General features: G+C 38.3%; 1 protein-coding gene across 1 annotated transcript in view; it reads left to right on the forward strand.

Moving 5' to 3' along the window:
• Nucleotides 1–607: 607 nt before the first annotated feature.
• LOC140943093 (uncharacterized) overlaps nt 608–20,969 on the forward strand; it is a 155,732-nt gene continuing 135,370 nt past the window's right edge. The window contains exons 1-2 of the mRNA XM_073392151.1: nt 608–744; nt 1,173–1,298. Coding sequence (XP_073248252.1) covers nt 642–744; nt 1,173–1,298 — 229 coding nt within the window. The 5' untranslated portion in view covers nt 608–641. The remainder of the gene's footprint in view (nt 745–1,172; nt 1,299–20,969) is intronic.

Here is a 20,969-nt window from a genome sequence, read left to right on the forward strand (position 1 = left end):
CTTCTAACTTTAAAGAGTCCTCAGGCAATTGTGAACTGAACAAGCACAAGTTTTCAATAACTGCAGATGATGACACCAAGCTCACTGATAATACGGGCACAACGTTTTCAATGTTTCTTAAGGTGAGTCGAAGAGAGGTTTGTCAACAACACACATCTGTTCTGTTGGAAAAACAGTAAAGTTGAGTTTTATTAGGATGCATTTATCAAAAATGGCACCAAAGCGGGGATATGTCCTGTATTGGAGCCAGTCATATTCACTGCCTTTTGCTACCAGTTTCAATCCGGGACAATTTTTTAATGTTATTGACAGCTATGTATTCTTGCCTTCAGTTGGTTTACTTGTTTTTAAATTACAGTTAAGAAAAATGTGCAATTCAAAAATTCAAGGAGAGTCCGTCGAGCTTGTAATTTTTTTATGGAAATTGTATTTTGGTTTTTAAGTTCAAAGTATAAATTGTACAGATATGATTTGCACTGCGCCTTAAAAAGTATCTTGAGAGGTTGGTACGCACCGCAAGGATCACATGAATTCGCACGTTTTTGCCCTAAAGCATTTGCTAGTGTAAAAAGCTGCAGGAAGTCGATGGAAAACAACTTTTACTTACCCAAGTAAAATGTGATTTTCTGCAGGGTTGTCTGATGGCTGGATGCCTCAACGGAGGTTCTTGTTTGTTCGACAAAGAAAAAGACGCTTTCGCTTGCTCATGCAATCTGCAATGGAGGGGAGAAAAATGTGAACTAGGTAAATTCTTAGTTTTTTTTGTCCCTTATAATAAATATACGATAGTGAAAGAGGTGTACTGTTTGAAGCAATTGTCTGTATCTGGCAAATATTTCAGTGGTACAAAAGAAAATATTAAACTGTTGGCAGATTTCCAATTTGATGAACCTTCTACTCTGTGAAAAGTATGTAACATTTGGCGTTTAGTTTTATTAATTTCTTAACCTAGTCAAATGTGGATCGGCCTGGGATTAGGGTCTCTTAAAAGGGAAAAAAGCGAATAATGGTGTGAACAGTCTGCTATTTGCTGGTCCCATGTATGGTTGTTACCATTTTCAATTTTCGGTTTGCCATCTTGTGTTCCATCTTGTAGTCCAGCCAACATCTTTCGCGAGTTTCTTCATCTGATATACTACCCGGGATGGACTTATTATAATTTGTTTTTGTAGACATTGACGAATGCGTAAAAAATACCCACAAGTGCGGTGCCAATGCTTACTGCAATAATACCAAGGGAGGATACAACTGCACTTGTCATCCGGGTTATTATGGAGATGGAAAGAATTGTGAACCAGGTAAGTTGGCAGATACTTGAGAAGTTTCGAAAGAGTGACGAGAGTGATGACGCGGAGAGTGGTGACGAGAGTGATGCACCTTCAAAAATGTTGTTTTGTTCATAAAAGAATTTCTCTTTTCGATGTTCTCGAGGCCTGGTTGCATGGTTAAGTCCTATTTTCCTTCTTAGTAAACGGGACTTCGTTTTGAATAGTAAAGGAAAAAACTGAAACTGGCCTTGTGGTCGGATCAATTTGACCAGCATAAGATTATTCAGGCGCAAAGCTTTTTCAAATTAAGGAGTAAACATTTTACGAATTCAAAAAAGAAAATATTTTTACTTTAAGTAGTTATTTAAAACATCCTTGGCCATGTTTCTTCTTACTGGTGAATGTAATCCCTACAAAATAAAACAGCTAAGACTTTTTATCGCGGTGACTATAACTCGCACGTTAGCAACTCTATTCATACCTCACTTTCTCTTATTTTGTTACACAGTTTCATCATGCAAAGACCTTTTAAACAAGACGATGTGAGTAAAAACAACTACCGTAAAATTCCGAAAATAAGCCCCTCCAAATATAAGCCCCCTAAACCGGTAACGCAAAAAACCCTCCGTTAAATCGCCCCTTTAAAGATAAGCCCCCCGGGGGCTTGTATTTGGAAAATTGCCCTCAAATACAATGTAAAACAAAGCAAAAACGGTAAATTTACTTCCAACTATAAGACTAGCCCGATCGATTTTGAAACGCAAATTTTACGGTACTAATTTTTCGGACCATCAAAATCTGGAAATTTGTCGACTGTCAAGTGAGAATGAGGCTTTGTGGGGGTGGGGGGGGGGGGGGAATAAAGAAAAAGAAAACACTTTAATAATGAATAATGCATTCCTTTTGCTTAATTATTCCCCGAAGTCTGGTTGACAAGTATGAGTTTTAATATCCTATTGGCAGTTGTCAAAATGGGGCATCTGCAGGTGACCTGTCTCACACGACTATATCGCGCACTCAGAGCACTGCTCATCGAGTCAGTAATGTTTTGAAGTTATCCGGCTGACCAGTGTGTTATTTCATTGTAGTTGGAAATTGGATAGCGTGGTGTTCTCGAACTAGCGGGCTTATTTTGCCTAAGATCGAGAACCTTTGAAGCTAAAAACTGCCAAGCGGTTTCTGCACATGCTGTGTTTTGTTTTCTCAATATTTTGTCGAAAATGAACGGACAAATGCAGAGTAAATTGGATAAATAGAGTATATTTAATTTCAAAGCGCATGTAGCAGAAAGTTGGTCGTATTAAAGCGCTGACTGTGTTCGCCGTAGTTGTTCGATTACTCATTTTCTTCCAACAATGCTTTGGGTGAGCTGACAACATTTCAGTTAACAGGTAGTTTGTCAGCTCTCTTCCGCTATTTGTGCGTGTACGTTCACAAATGTGTTAGCCTATCATTTTAGCATTAAATTTGACCAACATTTTATGGAGCGATTTCTACGGTTACGATTGCCTTCAAACTTGCAGACATAAAACTAGAGAGCTCTGAGGCTTATTTGTTGAAGTTAGGGAAAAATCTGTCCTGGGATTTCGAAGTTATTTTCATTTTTCGTAAAAATGAGGTTTTAAATATATGCCGATACCTCAAAAGTTTTTATACCTATAGGAAAATAAATAACATTCTCTTAAAGTTCCATCATTATTTATTAAGGATGCAAAAAATCGTAGAAATCGGTTGAATCTTTCAGTCTGAAAAACGCGAATCAAAAACATAATCAACACGCATATAAACAAGAACGGGCCACTTTATATTATAAACGTAAACACTATTATAATAACCTTTCTGCATGTGCGCATACAATTTTCCTTCTTCTGTGCCTTCTTCTCTGGATAGTTGATCTATACAGCAACTTTTGAATCGACACATACTCTCTCAGTCTGAAACTATCAACAATTTCCACCTGTTCATGTTTTTGTTTGGACACCTCAGCCATTTACGAATTTTAGTCATTTACGACCGTAATTCTATCTGTATTTGTGGTAACGTTTGTTTGAGTGATATTTCCCAATTTTTTTCGCAATTTCAGCAGTTTCCTCCTAACCAGCAAAGTCAGCTTTATGAGTTTTCCCTATCTTTGGGTTTGACAGAACAGGGCACTTTCAACGCACACGTCAACCAAGCTCAAATTGTTACTCTCTTACACACACACCTCCTGTTGATGAAAACCACTCTGGAAGATTGTAGAGGTGGATAAAATGATTTGTTCACTCATTTTCTGCTTCATATTTGGAGCAGTTTTGGCAGCCGAAGTAGTATAGTACATGGCGGCACCGGCGCATATTATATATTCTGGACTTAACCTTGGGAATCCGGTTTGAACCGGTTTTGGGCGGTTTGTCGAGACTTAAAGAGATAGCGCCGCATACTAGTATGCAGATGGTGCGTTCAAATAAAAATAATATAATATATAGTAATAATATGAAGACTAATCGTAAGGAACTTATAAGAAGATTGTTATCTGGGCTTACAGATAGTGAGCTTGAGAATTTAGTACGAGTGAGGGAAGAAGCCCACCCTATTTCTGTTAGAAGGACTCCAATTCCAAAGCCAAGAAGGAATGTACAACAATTAATCCGATATTTTGAGAATAATCCCATCCCACCATATAGACCGATTCCAGCTCCCAGAACAAAGAAACAGCAGCCAATAGCAGTACCACGGACAAAAATTGGTGAACAACGGATGGCTCTTAAGGGCTTCACTAAATCATATGAGATCGGTTTGAAGACTGATAGAGATGCTTTGGTGCAGCTTCAAAATACGAGACTAGCAATTAGTAGATTATTTAACAATACACTTAATAATACAAAAGGTTTCAAATTTGTGGAGACGTTAAAAGTAACATTTGTGAAGAGAAAGGATGATGACAATATTTATAAGCCAGCTTATTTCAATAGTAAAGCGCAAATAGTAATTAATCCTAATGATTTTTTATCAAGCTTGCAATTATCACAGCAACAAATATTAAACGATATTGGTGTTTGGTTGTCTGAGGGCAGTGGTTGGACTGTTAGTAGTATTAATGAACATTATATAAATACAGTAGTGTATGAGCCGATGAGAGGTAATTCCTATATTCCTCTACCGGTAAAATTACAGAATTCTGCTAAGGGGCTAATTAATCTTCAAAATAAGCATAATGAATGCTTTCGCTGGTGTCATATACGATATTTAAATCCGCAAGAAAAGGATCCCCAGCGGATCAAAAAGATTGACAGAAAAATGGTCCAGGAATCAAATTACCAAGGAGTGGAATTCCCTGTCGCTGCTAAACATTATGGTAAAATAGAAGAGCAAAATAGCATTAATATTAATGTGTTTGGTTATGAGAATGAGCAATTTTATCCAATTCATGTCTCAAAGCATAAAAACGAGAAAGTATTGAACCTGCTGTTGATTACACAGGGCATAGTTAATTGAGTGGAATGGTTATGAAACCCGTCAGACTCCTTTGTTATATGTTTTTGTGGACCTGAAAGTGCACAACGTTCAAAAGAATTCCTATCATTTTGATTGTATTGACCAATAAAAACGTTGCATTAATTTATTCCGTAACAATTTGCCAACAGAAAACAAAGGATTGTGCACTTTCAGGGTGCTTCCAACATAAACTGCAGCACTGTTGTTTTTATCATTGATATTTGCCGCTTTTCATAACCAGTCTCCTCTGATAACTATGCACAGGGCGAGAAGAAACATTATGTTTTTATTAAGGATTTTAATAAGATGATGTACAATAAGACTGAACACCAACACCGTAAACATTTTTGTATGTTTTATCTCCAGTGTTTGGATTCACCCTCTCCAGAGGGTGAATCAATTATTATCCGGGGTCAGATGAGAAGATTTATGTAATCTATTATTATATGAAATCATTTAGAGATCCAAACTATGTTGAACGATATGAAGATGTCATTTTTGACCTAGAAACAGCACTAAATACAACTGTCGCCAATAATGCTTATCAGAAGAAAGATGGCTATAGGTTTGTTGTTGATAACAGCGGAGAGGTTACACCATTTGACTGGTATAATGCTCGCATCAGTCTTGATTTTAAAGTAGTCTAGCTGGCTAATGGAGGTAACATTGCAGTAGCATATCCTAATGGTATTGTAAACGGGTCGTACTCACTGCTGAAACATTTTGATATTAAGCTCAATGGTACGAAAGTGTATGATTGCCAGTGTTCATAAGTAAACCTGGTTGATATGGAAAACGAACACTTTTCTGTGTCCCAAATCACAAACTGTTATTTAATAATTACCGTAAACTCTCCCGGGAGGTCCTCAATAAAGTTTTATGCGGGGAAACTCAACCCTGGGTCTAACTATTTGCAGAAAAGGTACTCCTTTAGTATACCATTCCATCTCTTATGGTTGAGGGTTCGAGTGGCTTGTTGCAAGCATTGTATCCCCAGGGGGTACTCAACAAATTTATACGGGGAAGCCCTGCCCCGAGGTCCATGTCCTTACCTTTCCACATACCATGTTTGACAGAAAAGGTACTCCTTTCGTATACCATTCCATCTCTTTTGGCGGTTGAGGGGTTGAGTGGGCTGTTACAGGCATTTTAAAATGAGTTCACCATACAAGGGTCAATGGGAAGAAAGACTGCCTTATCAAAATCAAACTTGCGCGCTATTTTGCAGTTTCTTTTTTTAGCAATAAAATCGTATTAACCTACAGTGATCTGGAATTATTTGAACAGGGTTCATTGTATGCAGTTAGTACGTGATTATGACAAGGAAATAGACAGTGTGAAGCGAGGTGGCCAGTGGTCACCAGTGTCCATAAAGCGGGGCTGACGATATATGAGATTTTCTGACTTGGGAACACAGAAAAGTGTCCGTTTTCCGTATTAACCGTTGTCCGTATTAAAGGGGTTGGAGAAAATACGCGCGAATCAATAAACATGCAAAACTACTGAATATCTGTGTAACATGTTCTGAGTAGTTGTCAAAAACAACCAATCCAAGTCTTACAGGTAGCTAGCAAGTAAAATAGGGGTCCTTTTACGTCAGATGAGAAAAACATCATGCCCACCATTTTCGCGGTTTTTCGGTCGCCAAGGCAGTTCCCCTTCCTTCTGATCATCTGCTACAATGTTTAGCCATCTTCGATGTCCGAATTTAATTCCTACAGAACACTTTATTCAAATAAACTTTATTAAAGTTAGTTGAAGATCAGCACAGCTTGGTATCAAAAAGCAAAAATAAATATCAACCTGTGCTGGAGGTGATTTTATATTAGTTTAAAGTACATTAATCGTGTAGTAGAACATAATGGGGAACCTCAGAAATTTAGATTTGACTGAGACTGTACTGAATTCCATTCACTTATTTTTGTAAGAAAAAGCGAACCTTTTTTTTTTACAACCAGTTAAGGTGCTTTCCATTTTTTTCTCTCCGACATTTGGGAGCTGGAAAAATTAAAATGAGATTTCATTTTGTACAGGTTGAACGTGAGTCAGTTGGTCACTCTCCTCCTTGACTCCAAACTAGTTTCAGTTCTCTGTCACTTTGGAAATTTTGGATGCGGAGGTGGAGGATGGACACCGGTCATGAAGATGGACGGCAACAAGGTAAGACATTTGTGTACGTTTTCCCTTAGTTTGGCGACGAGAGTGGAAAAAAATGTGTTATTAATAATTAAATACATGCGGGTTTGGCGCTGTCAGCGGTAATTTTCAATCATCCTAGCCTGCGAATACAGTCGTTTCTCCTTGCTCCTCGTTGCTAGGGACGTTTCATCAGGAGGAACGCCTGCACCTCAGCGACAGAAATTCCAATACTTATGACGTAAAATTGCAAAATCTGGGGGAGCATAACCCCAGCCTCCAAGTTTGCAGCGCCTTCGGCGCTCTAACTTTTTTTCTCGTTGGTACATGCTAAGTCCCTGGATCTGAAAGATTTAAGTATTAAGAACACCTTTAAGCTTCTGGAATATCTCGGTCAGTAGCAGAGGTCACCTGCCCTTTCTGTCAGACGATGTGGAGGTTTTCATCAAAACACGGAAGCCTGGTCTCTGTACTTGCAGATACGCGAGAGTTAAAGATAATTATATTCAATTCGGTATTTTTCAATCACATCAATCACCAACTGAATGATTACGGAGTCTGTTTACTTTTTATTCTATCGTTGACCATTAACGCCATTTCGCCTGCTGTGGCTAATTTCATTTTACAAGGCTGGAGAAACAAGGACGTTGTAGATATTCTTTTCATTGTAATTGACCTTCCATTGCAAATTCGTTTTTTTTTTTCTTCTCCGGGAAGGACGTAGTCTTTAGAAGAAAAAAAAAACTTTGAACTTTTCTTTTTAAAGGACAATTTTTCTATTTCTTCCTCCTTTCTGCCACAGCAAACTTTTCACTACAATTCCACTCTCTGGAGCAACAACGAAACCTTCAACCTTGACGGAGGGAAGACTGGGTTTGACTCACAGGAGACCAAACTTCCCTCCTACTGGAACACGTCCTTCTCCAAGATCTGCCTCGGTATGAAGATCAACAACCAGATCCAATTTATTGTCATTAACAAGCAGGCGAACTCCTTGTACTCTCTGATCGCTGATGGGCAGTACCGCAGCACCTTACTGGGCCGTGACAAGTGGATGTCGCTGATTGGTTCTAATGCCTCATTGCAGTGGAACTGTAAAAAGGAAGGGTTCAACGCAAAGTGTACCTGGAGTGACCGTTCCAAGACAAGAATCGGTATTCTCGGCAACGATCAAACGGATTGCCATGCATGTAACTCCAGATTGGGGTTTGGGAGCGGAGGGAACTACGATAAAACAAATACATGTGGAAATTTGGATAACCACAATGAAAAAAGACTGAGCATCAAGACAATGGGGTATATCCTGGTGCAGTGAGAACAATGCTCCTTTGCATATCTTTGAACGAGTAGTGGGAATATGTTATACACAATCATTTCAACGAAAACTCATAGTTACGATGATGAGTAGAAGTAAGTTAAGTTATAGACAAACATTATACACCTGTAGACCTAACGTTTTTTTTTTCTGTCGAGGCATGTGAACAGACAACCAATGGGGATCATGTTTGTTATGTTTGACCAAGAATATTATAGAGCGGTGTGCATAAAAGTAAAAGTGTTTGGATTATTTGTCCTTCTATCCCTTGCCGTTGACACCTGTGGAATTAAAGAAACATTTTTGACAACTTAAATCTAAACGTTTCTCTGCAATGTATGAAAGCTACTTAAAAACGAAGAAATATATAATGTAAGATCCAAGTGTAACATTTTTTCTATTATTCGTTCTTGCGTAATTTGTTTTTCCTTTGCGTACGCAAATTAGTTTATACTTCTTTTCCTCCTTTTGTTTAGTCTTTTTTTTTGCGTTAATTTAGGTGTTTATTCCTTTGTGTCAGTTTTCGCGCCCTCGTTAGCGTTTCTTTGCTGTTTCATCTTCATTAGCGCCTTTCTAAGTTTCTATAGTTTTATTTTCCGCATGTTTTAGCGTATTTTTCATATCGTAGTTTTGCAGTACAGTTTGTGCAGTTCATTTTGGTCCGCGCTTAGCGCAGTTCTGTTCAGTTTCTTGCAAGTCTCTTCGCGTTATTCGCAGTCCGCTTCACAGCAGTTTTCTCTGGCCGAAACAATGTAAGTGTACTTCACAGTCCTCGTTTTGCAGTTTTGTTATTTCCTTACTATAATTTACCTTAGTCGCAACTTGTAACTTTTTTGCTCTTTTACCGTTTTAGTTTCAACCCACGCCATTTGTATGCACACTCTTTGTATCACGCATTTTATTTCAAGTACCAAGCACGTCGGCTACAATATATCTTTATTCGAATTTGGTTTGTGGTGTTGTTATTAAAGGCCAAGAGACTTTTACGCTTATTGCAGTTTCATATAATAATAAACTAATATAATAAACTGTATTTCTCAAACTGCGATCATATTCAGTGGTTCCACAAAAGACTGAATCAGATTTAAGGCCGCCAACAGTCTAGGACTGAGACAGTTGCTACACGCAGACAGTCCGTTGGGAAGACCGATGTGCGATGTGTTGAAAGTGATAAAAGAGGCAGTGGCGATTCCCACCAACAAAGAAACTTCCCCTACACTGTTCCAATAGCAATGTAGGTTGTTTAACCTCACCTTCAAATTTTAAAATGCCGTATTTCCTCGAATAATAGCCGTCCCTCGATTAATCGCACCCCTCGAATCAATTACCCCTCTTAGACGGAAATATTGAAGACAATCGCCTCCCTCGAATATACGCCCACTCTCCACCTCTCTCTCCATCTTCTCTTTCTCTTATACCCTCCCGGTCAACTTGAAGTGGCGTCTGATCCAGCAGAATGATCAGTGACGCTTCAAGCTCTGACACCAAGGATATTGACACTGAAAATTAATCAAGGAACCAAATTTGGAACACTTAGAAAGACCATGTTCAGTTTTTCTGATGTGATCATTTTTCGATTTAATGGGATAATAAAACAAAAGGACACGACTTCCAAAATTTTAAATTATCGTCTCCCTCCAATAATCGCCCCCGGCTATTATTCGAGGAATTATGATAAATGAGGGAGGGTGAAAATTAATGAGACGAGGCAAACGGCTTAATGACACCGCCAAATAATGCTGTCATCTAACCTAAGTCATGATCACTAAACACGGCCAGCATTATCTTGCCAATATTTTAAAAAGATCGTTGATGTTTCGTCCAGGATTTGAAACCGGGCCTCCCGCTTATTATTAACAAATCTGAGCTAACAGGCCGAGAAGTGGTTACATGCATGCATACAGGACAGCGAGGGAGGAAAGACGTGGGCGAGCGAGGAGCACCAGACACGCGCGTGTCTCACGCCACTCGCACGAAAAACGCGAAAAACCAGCACCTGTTCTACAGGCTGATAGTAAGAAAACGGAAGAGGTACTGAGATTTTAGAAAGAACAGGGACAGGGCGCTTTCTTCATAATGGGCCTGTGTTTGTAGCACCACTTTAAAACCCTTGGAGATTTAGATGGATTCTGACAACAGTAATAAGCGGTATACAAAAATAATGATACACGACGCAGACGTAGTATAGAGTGTTTTTACTAACGTGGTCAGCATCTATGCAAATTTATTAGAACAAAAGAAAGTGTTTGCATAAGAAAAGAGTTCAACTCCCACAGGACTGGTTTTAGGACACCAATATGGCCGCCGTGACGTCATGTGAAAACACTCTATAGTAGTAAGGAGCATAAGCAAAGACGACGGCGACGGCTACGAGAACGACACTTAAAAAGTGAATTCACTCTGCCTCGAAAGTTTTCGCGCTCATTCCATCTCGTTTAATTCGTTAAATGGTGGCAAATTGTTTTTGGAGTTGAATTCTGAAGGACTGTATCAAAGTTCAGGAAAAGAAAAAAAGAAAGTTGTTGTCTTGTGTCTCCGTCCTCGACAAAACGTGAAATTAGGCACTTTCACGTTATGGTCGTGTAACAAAGTGCAAAACAGTTGGTGTTTTGCCAATCTAAACCTATTGCTTTTTTGCCTTTCTCGTTGCCGTCGCCGTAGTTGTTGCTTAACAGGCTTAAGCTCCCTAATGATGATTGCTTTTGTTTTTGCGTTTTTGTAGATATCAGAAAAAAAGTGTGAAAGTAATCAAGATCTGTAAGAGAACGGGAAGGGGGGGAGGGGGAGGAGGGGGATCCTGCAGTCTCACATTCCCCCTTCCGAGATTTTTTACGAAAATACCGCATCTCGCCATTTTTTCTTCGCTTTTCCAAATCTCCTTGGTTGTTTCCAAAGACGCGTTTTGAAGCTAGTCGAGTGGTTTTCTGATCACTGTCTATAAAGAGCTAAAACTTACCACAAACCGGTTTACAGGTCGTACACCTCGCGGCCTTCTGATCCAGATGCAAAATATCAGCTTGCGAAGTTCGGGCATGCGCAGAAAGCAAAATTTAGTTTAAAAGTGACACAGCAGTCTTGACTTTTACTTTTCGCTGTCTCTCCTCCCCTCTTTTTTCGCTTTTCTTGCCTCATTTTTTTTCTCTTGCTGGGCACTTAGAAGGCTTCATTTTGGTGGGAAGAGTTTTTAGGAAAGCTTTTAGGATCTTAGGATTAGGTGAAAGAAAAGGTAGGTGAGCAATGGAACAAGATTTTCATGGAGATTTTCAGGCCAATGTCACGTGGTTTTTTGCTTCTTTCTCCGGTGTCCTTGACTGAATTGTGCTCATTCTGGTATGGTTTGAAAGATCTCTTCACTCTGCACAAGTTAGCGAAGAAAGTTGTCCTTGACCGTTAAAAATGATGACGTCACAAAGGGTAGAAAGGACCTGGATCCGCACAGGCGGTTACGGGCGGTTCAGGGGCGAATGGGTTAAGTAAGAATAATTGTTGCATTAGGCATCAAGTCGTTAACTGGCATGGTATGCTATTGCGCCACGCGCACTTCCCTAAGGCCTTACAACCATAAGACTCGCTATCATGCTGACTTTAATAAATCGAAAGTGGCTAATTGAAACAATGGGTTTCCTGTTCGCTTTTGATTATTTTTTTTTAGTTTCAATTAGAAAATTATTAACCATTGGAAACCATGCACAACCTACAGATTAGTCAGTTATCAGCTAATCTACCACCCAGTGCTAGCAGATAACTAACTGTGCTTTGCGTTGATTTCCAGAATTAACTGTAGGGTCTTAAGCTTGGCCAAGGAGCAAATAGACAGTAAGCATAATGTCTAATAATTCAATTAAACAAAACACCAACTGGCTGGCAAAACCAGTTGGCTATTTACAAGCGTTATCGAGGATTTGAACTAGGCCACCGACAACGAGAATCCATCTAGAAATACTGTTGTTTCCAAGACAAAAAACAGTTTTCCAAATTCTTAAAAATAATGGTAATTTTATTTTTCGCTGAGTAATATTGCACAGTCTTTCATTCTGGAAATTTCCGCTGAAATGATTCGAACCATTTCTACGTTCAAAAACTCATAAGTAATTCATAGCGAAAAACAAAATAAATTTTATGTTTAACGCGTGTCTTATTATTCTATAAAGATGCCGTTAAACTGTACATCCAAGTTTTTATCAGACCAAAATAACCCCAAATCTACGTATTAGTGCAAGAATCAGTTGATATATATCAGAGATTTTGAAGCCGTTCAAAATACTCGCGGAACTGTGTATTACCAGGTGTAAAAACTGTCGGCTTCGCATCGAGTTTTTAAACCTGATAATACACTCCTGCTCGTTTTTTAAACAGTACGTAAAACCGTCAAGTTAACCCAGGCGATTTAATTCAACGATATGGTTCATTTTAAATAAACATTTAAAAATCAACAGTAGTCGACAAATAATTTTCAATATAAATTATCTAGCGTTATCAGGCGTCTTTGCCAACTGTGATAATAGGAAATTCTAGCAACGACGAAGGCGACAGCAACTAGAACGTCAAAAAAAGAAACATTAGGTTTATTGAGCAAAACAATAAGTTTGCTTTTGTGTACATTTTTTTGCCTTCATTGCTCGACTACGACGTGACAATACCTATTTTTTAACGTTTTATGGAGGATTTTAGTTGCTGAAAAACTCTATATTTTGCAAGAGCGGCGCAAATATCTGTCTTAAGTAAAATCCTACTAGTGGTCTGTTATCAATGCAGCGTTCTAATTGGTTGAGCTACTACTAGGCTATATGTTATAGCCCACCAGTAGCGAAAAGCGCCGGCTTTGAAAACCAAAACAATGGCGACTGAATCGAGTTTTGCTAGCTAAAGTTGTTTTGTCTCGATATTTTTGACCAACTAGTTGGATTTTACTAAAACAATTAGTCCTCTCGCCCTCATAGCCTCTGAGTCAATAGTCCATGACCCCCCTGTATAACTCATGCATTTCGGGCTGATAGTCCGCTTGTTTCTACAGTAATCTGGTGTTTAATGCATGCGCAGTTACAGCAAAACTCCATACCTAGACAAAACGAATAATGATGCCGAGTCTGGATGAAACAGAAGTTTGAACACCTGTGTAATTTACCATTTACTTGGGAAAACTGGAGGGGCTGAACATTCCGCTTGTTTGTGTCATTCCAACCTTCAGAGAAGTTTTAAGACGAAGTAATTTTTGTACTCTTTTCAGTCTTTTCAGCCGATTTGGATACAATTTGTAGCGGATCGTTCTCAAACTACGTGAAGTTTTATTTATCATTTTCACCGAGACCATAATTATACACCTTGTTTGCCCCCAACCCCCCCCCCCCCCTCCCCCATCCCATTTTTCATCACCATTGTTTCCAATTTTTTCACCTCTTAATATAGTCGTCCCAAGAGAAATCGAAGACAACGGTTGTGCCAAATTTTGGGGTGTAAACAAGGTACGTCTCGGTGAAAATTTTCAATAGTTTTATATCTATGCACAAGATTTCCACCTGGGTGGTTTGTGTAAATGATAAGCATCTCTCAGCTTCCAAAGATTTTTTACTAACTATACAATACAACAGACGCGCTGATCAGACATAACAACTCAGGTTTGATTGATATTCTTATTAGTCTGGCTGCCAGAAGCGACACACAATTGAAAAGAAATTCATAGATAATTAACATTTCATATTGCATATAAATTAATGGTTTTTGAGAACACCTATCGCTTTAGAAAAAGACTCAATGTTTTACAGTGTTTGTCAGGTTCCTCAATTTCACGCAGTTCTCCAACAGTCTCTCACCACTAATCGGCGATGTTCTCTTTTTACTTTTTCTCGTTTTCCATCATTCCGTTGTTTTCTGTGATACCAAATGCGGCTTTTGCTCAAATGGAAGGTTAGTTTTCTTTTATTTATATAGAAGGACATAGATTGACATGACTTCTTGTGCTTTGCATGTAACATATGACTTTCCCTGGTAACCAAAAATTCCGGTGAGTGCGTTAGAGAGAATGTATAAGAGCTCCGATCTAAGTGAGGACTGTGGATGTAAACTATGTTTTCTTTTTTAATCAGTTTTGATAGCACACAAAATTATGATTTTAACTTGAAAGGTCGTAAATTATCCATCATAGAACGGCCGGGTTTAAATTTAGATTCCATTTATCCACAAGTGTTCATCGAGCACCTACAATTCCTCATTTATCTTTTCTCCAACCTGCTTCGGTTTTACTTACATATAACTAACATTTGCGACTTCTAGTTCATTAATCATTAAACCTAAAAATAATATTTTGCCTATTTTTGTTTACCCCATTTGGCGTTTTATGGCTAGATGTAAGTGGTCGTGTTGTGCTCAAAAGTGTATTCTCTCAGAAAACTTGGTACTTTTCGTGAACGCATTACAAATTAACACTCGGAGGTACACGCAAATTCATACCCCTACTGTGGTACAAGGGGCGGGGGGGGGAGGTTGATAGAACCCCTCCTCATCAACAAGATAAGGTACATTTTATGGGTGGTGGCGCTGCTGGAGGCCTATCACGTTACCAACAATGATCGCCATCTTAGATTATACCAAAACTTAGAAATCCGGTTAAAACCGCGAGTAACTAATATTTTTTTGGTGCTCGGACATTTAAAATAATACATAAAAAAGCACTTTGTATCATTTTATCCACCACCTTTACTTTTATTGTTGAAAGATGTTGAAAAAACATGTATTTTCACTCAAAAATGGTTTGATCACCTGCTACTTATGACATCATATCTCGTAACCGTAGTAGCTGACCATCACTAAAATTGTCTCAAAATGAGCTCGAGGGATAAACAAATAGCTACTGAAAACGTCACGTGCTGATGTTTTATCGTCTTGGAAAAAACTCAGAAAAACCTCAGAGGGGGAGGAGTGGCAACCCCCCTCCCCCCTTGTACGTTCGAAAACATGTTCTCTACTCTTATAGTTTTTCGATGATAATTGGCCTGGCCTTTTTCTTGTATGCACAGACGCCTATTGTAACGTTGTATCTAAACTTATAACCATGCCCTATCTCATTAATAAAGTCTGTCTGGCAATTTCGAAAATAAATTTCTATGGTCATCGTGAGAAGATTGTCTCTCGCGACTCCGTAGATTAAACAATTAGCACAGAACTGAAACTTGTAGCAATTTTAAAGACCCCATAGTTAAAATGCAAAGACGCTTCTGCCCTTGGAAATGAAAATAGCACTAGTCACTCGGGGGAAAAACTTGGCAGACAATTTGGTTTGGTCATCGTTAAAAATTGTCTCGCCAGTCACGACTCAGACTGAGACTTCGTTCTTTGGTACTTATCAGTTGCGACTGTGCGTAGGCTAATCTATTCCCTAACAATAGCAAACCTGTTGCAATGTTAGCGATAATATATACAGACATGTCCAGTTTTGGCTATTAAAACCGCTACTATACTTGAATTAGAAGTAGAGAAGAGTGGAGAAATTGGTAGAACTGAGAAAGTTGCTGAGTAAGTAGAAGTTGTAAGAAGGTTAAGAAGAACCTGAAAGTAAAGATGTAAATCAGATTCCTGTACCTCATCTTGTAGCGAGCGAGTTGCTCCAACACACTCCCACACATTACTGCGAGAATCTCTGGGGGAAAAAAAATTCGATTTGAACACAACCCAATTCTAATCTTGAATTTGTTTGTAGGCTTAACTTAATTGTCGCCATTTTTGTACACTTTTCTGTTCTTTTTCTAGTACAAAACGACGCTATTTAATTCTGCCTTTACATTGCTGTATAGTGTTTTTCTTTCTTTTGCCCAGAATTTTGTCTTGGTGATAACGGAAATCGGTATACGTAGAATTTATATTCCGGAAACTCAATTAGCACCCACTCTTAGCTCAACTGATAGCCGGCATGATTCCATTCACTTTCAAAAATAAAATTTAGTGTTAATTAGTAACTTGAACAAATTGACGAAAGCTATCTAAGCTGAATGAATTTTGGAATTTCCAATCAATTAGTTAAAATAAAATAGCTGTTTTCAGGTCTCAAAAAACTCACCAACCTCGTTAAAATTTCTTTGAATCATTTTTGTAACGTTTGTTAACAAATTGAACTACCCAAACCACGCATTCTGCCCTTTTAGCTAGTGAGGCAATTAAAGTTGGGCTATTGTAGTTTGATTTGTAGTAGAAGGAAGGTTATATTTTTAGAAAAGACTTTATTTTCAGTCTTTTCATAAATGCCTTATTCTACCATCGATAAAGACACCGGTCCGAACAAAAGCGCCAATCAGCAGCCGTTTTCTGTGCATCCAAAAATCTTATTACCATGATTGCTTGTCTTTTCAATAAGAATTAACATCGAATCCTCTATATTCCTTTTGAAAAGCGCAAAAATGATAGGTTCCCTTTAGCTTTAAAAAAGTTCTTGAAGATGTTATATATTTCCACGCTAGGGAGTGCTTAATGGTTTTTCGACCAACATAGTTAAAATTTAAATTATGTTTTGTTAGTCTTTAAACACAGTACGTTTCTTTTTGACGACTTGCCAAAAAAGAAGAATATATATACATACTGTGAAAGGTTTGAACCTAGGAGTGATTTCCAAAGTAGGTTGAGTGAACGTAGTCCTGAATAGGACTGTTGTTGTTGACAGTGACTGACGTTTCGACAACCTGCTGAGCGGGAGTCATCTTCAGAGTCAAAGTGAGTTGTATCAAGTCAGTTGATGGTATTATACTCTGGTTATTGATCTGATTGGTAAATTACGTCGCGATGCTATTGGTAATCTGTCAGTTAAGTCGTGATGTTATTGGCTATGAAGACTCGTAATCAGTAATTGGTGCGTCTCGATCCGTCTATTATCACAGTTCAACAGTCGTCTATTGTGAGTCAAATTGTTAGTTCTCCAGTATACATACTGTTCGATAAAGTTTTAGAGACTATGTGGGTTTTTTCGATCATTAGTACTGTTAATTAAGTTGTGTTTGTAGTGTAAATATTTAAGTAGGTCTGATGCATCAGTAAGGGAGCCTTTTTTATGACAACTTGCCAAATATGGAGAATCAACTGTCTTAAGTAAAATTTTTGGGACTTCGATGCAATTAAAAGGGCTGTGTCACGGCAATCCAGTTCATTTTGCTTAATTTTGCCGATTACTCGTCCTTAATCGCTATGGAATTTAAAGTAAGCAAAGAAATTACATGTAAATGACAAAATCAGAGATCCGAGACAAACAAAAAGGTCTCCTGAGCATTATTTTTTTTTGAAGTTGCAAGCAGCAGGGATCAACTTTGAAAAACTGTTAGGCTGAACAGTTTTCAAAATTCCTAATTTCAATCCGTTTCAACCTTCTTCAGTTTTGCCCATCCGTGGCATCTGTTGTTTCTGTTATGTTATTTTAACCTTGCTTGAAAGTTTTAAGAGGCTGTTTTGATGTTCTCTCAATTTAACGGGCATTTTGTAATTTCCTAATTTGGCTGAAATTCGTGACACAGCTCCTTTAAAATGAGAGATTATATGGACAGGCGGGTTACCCCACCTACGCGGTTTACCTCACCTTACTGGGGTCCCCCACCTCCATGTAAACAGGCCCTAAGAAATGTGCCCCAAAGTGTGATGCACGTGCGGAGCTGTTATTTTTTCATTACACAAATTGTTTTCAGACGTTCGATCGTTGCCGCCATCGTCGGGTGGCTGCTTAAAACTTAATAAACCTTAATCAGTTTTAAAGCTCACAAAAAGTATGATTTATAGAACTACATGACTTTAAACAGTTCGGGCCATAACCAGATCTGGATATGTAATTTCCTGCAATGTGATTGGTCCAGACCGCAGGCAACACATTGATTTGACCGCGAAAGGACTAAGTTCGACAGAAATGTCGCAGCAAAGAGCGCTATGGCTGGGATGTTCCTTGAAGAAAAGTAACAGCATGTACTACCAAACCGATTAATCGAGATGATTTTATACGTCTTAGCGTTCGATTTACAAATATCAAGATGATAATGATCGAGGAAGGTTTCTGTAAAAACGCCTGGACTTCTGATATCAAGAGGCCCGCAGCAACTGAACGACACGGATCGAAAGGGAAGAGTAGGGAATTTGAATACTTGAAATACTGATACATTTTAAGTGGAAAGGTATAGAGAAGTCGTGTTTGGAGTACTTTTTGCGAGCACTGCTTCGGCCGAGAGTAGTATGCTTTATGCTTCTTCGGGAGCAATTGCAAGTTTTCAGCGTCACGCCATTCAAAATAGATAAAAATCAAAATCAAAACCATTCCACAGATAAAGCCCAGAATATGGGAAGTGAAAGGAGGTAAATATACAAAGACCCTCGCCAAGATTTGGGTCGAAGGAATATTTGGTATACGAGATATCCGAGGAAATGTTTTACCCAAATTTATAGAGCTTTGTATGGAGACGCCATGCTGGAGCTCATCCGGATGAGCTCCAACATGGCGGACGGAAACCAACAGAAACATCTGTTGCCGAGTTTTGCTACAAAAGCGTGAATTTACTCCTAGAGGAACTCATAAACATTAAAGTAATACTCTTTCTAATACTTGAACTGTTTAGATATCAAAATTCCTCGAAAAAAGTTACTTTTTTAACCTAAATGACAGCTCTCTTGGCCGTAATGTAAATGCTGCGTCACGCAAAAGCTTAGAAATTCAAGCGTACTCTATTTCAAAACCAAGAACCCTTTTGAAGCGAAAATTTGTTTGAAAATTAGTTTTCAGCTGCTCTAATACACCATCAAAGTAAAATCTCAGTAGGATCGATAGTTTTGTATTTTGAATTTTAGTGACGTCATGTGAAAACCAACAATACCATACGTGCTAAAATCTAATTGGGATCGAAGGAGTGCTGGATATCAATTTTCAATATTTCAGTCGTCAAACATCTTGGATTAATATGCGAAGGTAAAAAAATAAATAAAATTTCTTTTCGTGGTGCAAAACCCCACTGCGGATGAAAATAATATATAGATTTAGCCAGGGCTAAAAGCGAGGCTCCCATTAATAAATTTATAATTTAAATTAAACAATAAACTTGTATTCGAATTCCACAATTCAGTTAACTTTAGAGGCAATTTTATGTGACTTTTGAGGGAAAGGCTACCTGATTTTAGAGAAAAATAATTTGCAAACAGCCCAAGAGTGAACCAAATCTTACATCGAGTTGATAGCTAGCCTCATATGTACACCCAAAAACTGGTAATCATCTTCGATCACATTTAATAGCCATAATAGCTCTTGGTCACCGTAGATTAATTAGTGGGAAAAAAATGAGGCCAACTTTTTTGGGTTCGACAAGTTTACTTTGCAAAATCTTGTCAACAAATCTGGGTGCGTGTAAACCAACCTTTTATACCATTTATACATCACATCTGAGGTGAAACAGTAGTATGAGGCACTGTTTTTATCATACCGGCAGACCTCGGACAGAAAGCAGTATTTCACAATACAAATTGCACTCATTCAATATTCATAAACTGTTAAAAAAAATTTCCAAAATCACCTATACGACCATCCGGTTCTCACTTTTGTAGTGCGAGCTGTGGCGAGTGTTTGAATGAACATTAACAGAGTTACGCTCCAACATTATAAAGAATTTATTCTGTTTATTTTTTATTTAATGGTTTATTAACGCGCGGCATTTTGAGTACTCCTGCAAGCGATGTTCACTGAACGACTGAAAACAATCGGCACAGCGATTAAAATTACAAGAGAGACTACTAACAATCAATAAAAGAAATATAATTCGGTGAAACATATACAGAAACAACAATTTTCATTCAGAAAGACGAGTATTAAAGTATCCCTAAAAATCCTGAGTCTTCAAGCTTAAAGTTAACTTTATGTTTTAAGCCGGCTTCCCGGTGTTTGCTTTTTTCAAAGACGAACTCGAGGCAAGAAAATCGCTCAAAGCTTTCTTTTCCGGCCAGAATTATAACTAAATATTCTTTGGAACGTTTTCTTTCTATTTGCGGTGAGAAACTGTCTTAAGGCTTTTTAAAGTTCTGTAAGCTTATATCAAACCTGATACTCGGTCAGATCATTGTCTCAAATCTTACAAACGTGCATAAACTAAATGACCGCATAAACTCCGCTCGACTTCATTAAATAAGATCTAAAAAAACAAACATCAAATACAATAATTTCTCTGGCTTACCATTCGAGATGCAGCTCCTGAAAGGTATCAAGAAAAGCCAATATCGCTTCAGACTTTGCAATCCTCTTACGCATCAAGCAAGGTGAAAACGAAAACGATGCCATCCGAAATCGGATTTCCGACTTTGAGAAGCGACGTATTCCTCAACCAAAAACCCAATAAACAAACTAGCCATGAATAACAGAGGACTCCTGATAGCAGCTGAATTTCATTTTGCACATCCAGTGGAAAAAGACACTTAAAAACATCACAAGTTGACACAAAACTCTGTCAGCTTCAGCTGTCAAAGTAAACAAGATTCAAGATGCTGCATAAATTTTCCGCATGAACTCACCTGTCAAATTTTGACCAATCAGAGCATAAAAATTGGACGCAGAGCGTGACCAACGCGTGACCATGATGAGAAAAGTCAAAAGCAACTGTCTTCCCTGCCTGTAACAGCTGGCTGAATTTTCGCGTCCGAGGTCAGTTTGCAATCAAAATTTTAATTGTGTAGCACATAAACACAACATATTTCATATGAATTTAGAACAAACTTGAACTTGAGCCTGCGATCACTTGAAAACTAGTAACTTGTCAGCGGATAACTTCAAAAAAATACTT

Source organism: Porites lutea, chromosome 7, assembly GCF_958299795.1.
Source record: "Porites lutea chromosome 7, jaPorLute2.1, whole genome shotgun sequence".
In the NCBI taxonomy this organism is placed as follows: Eukaryota; Metazoa; Cnidaria; class Anthozoa; order Scleractinia; family Poritidae; genus Porites; species Porites lutea.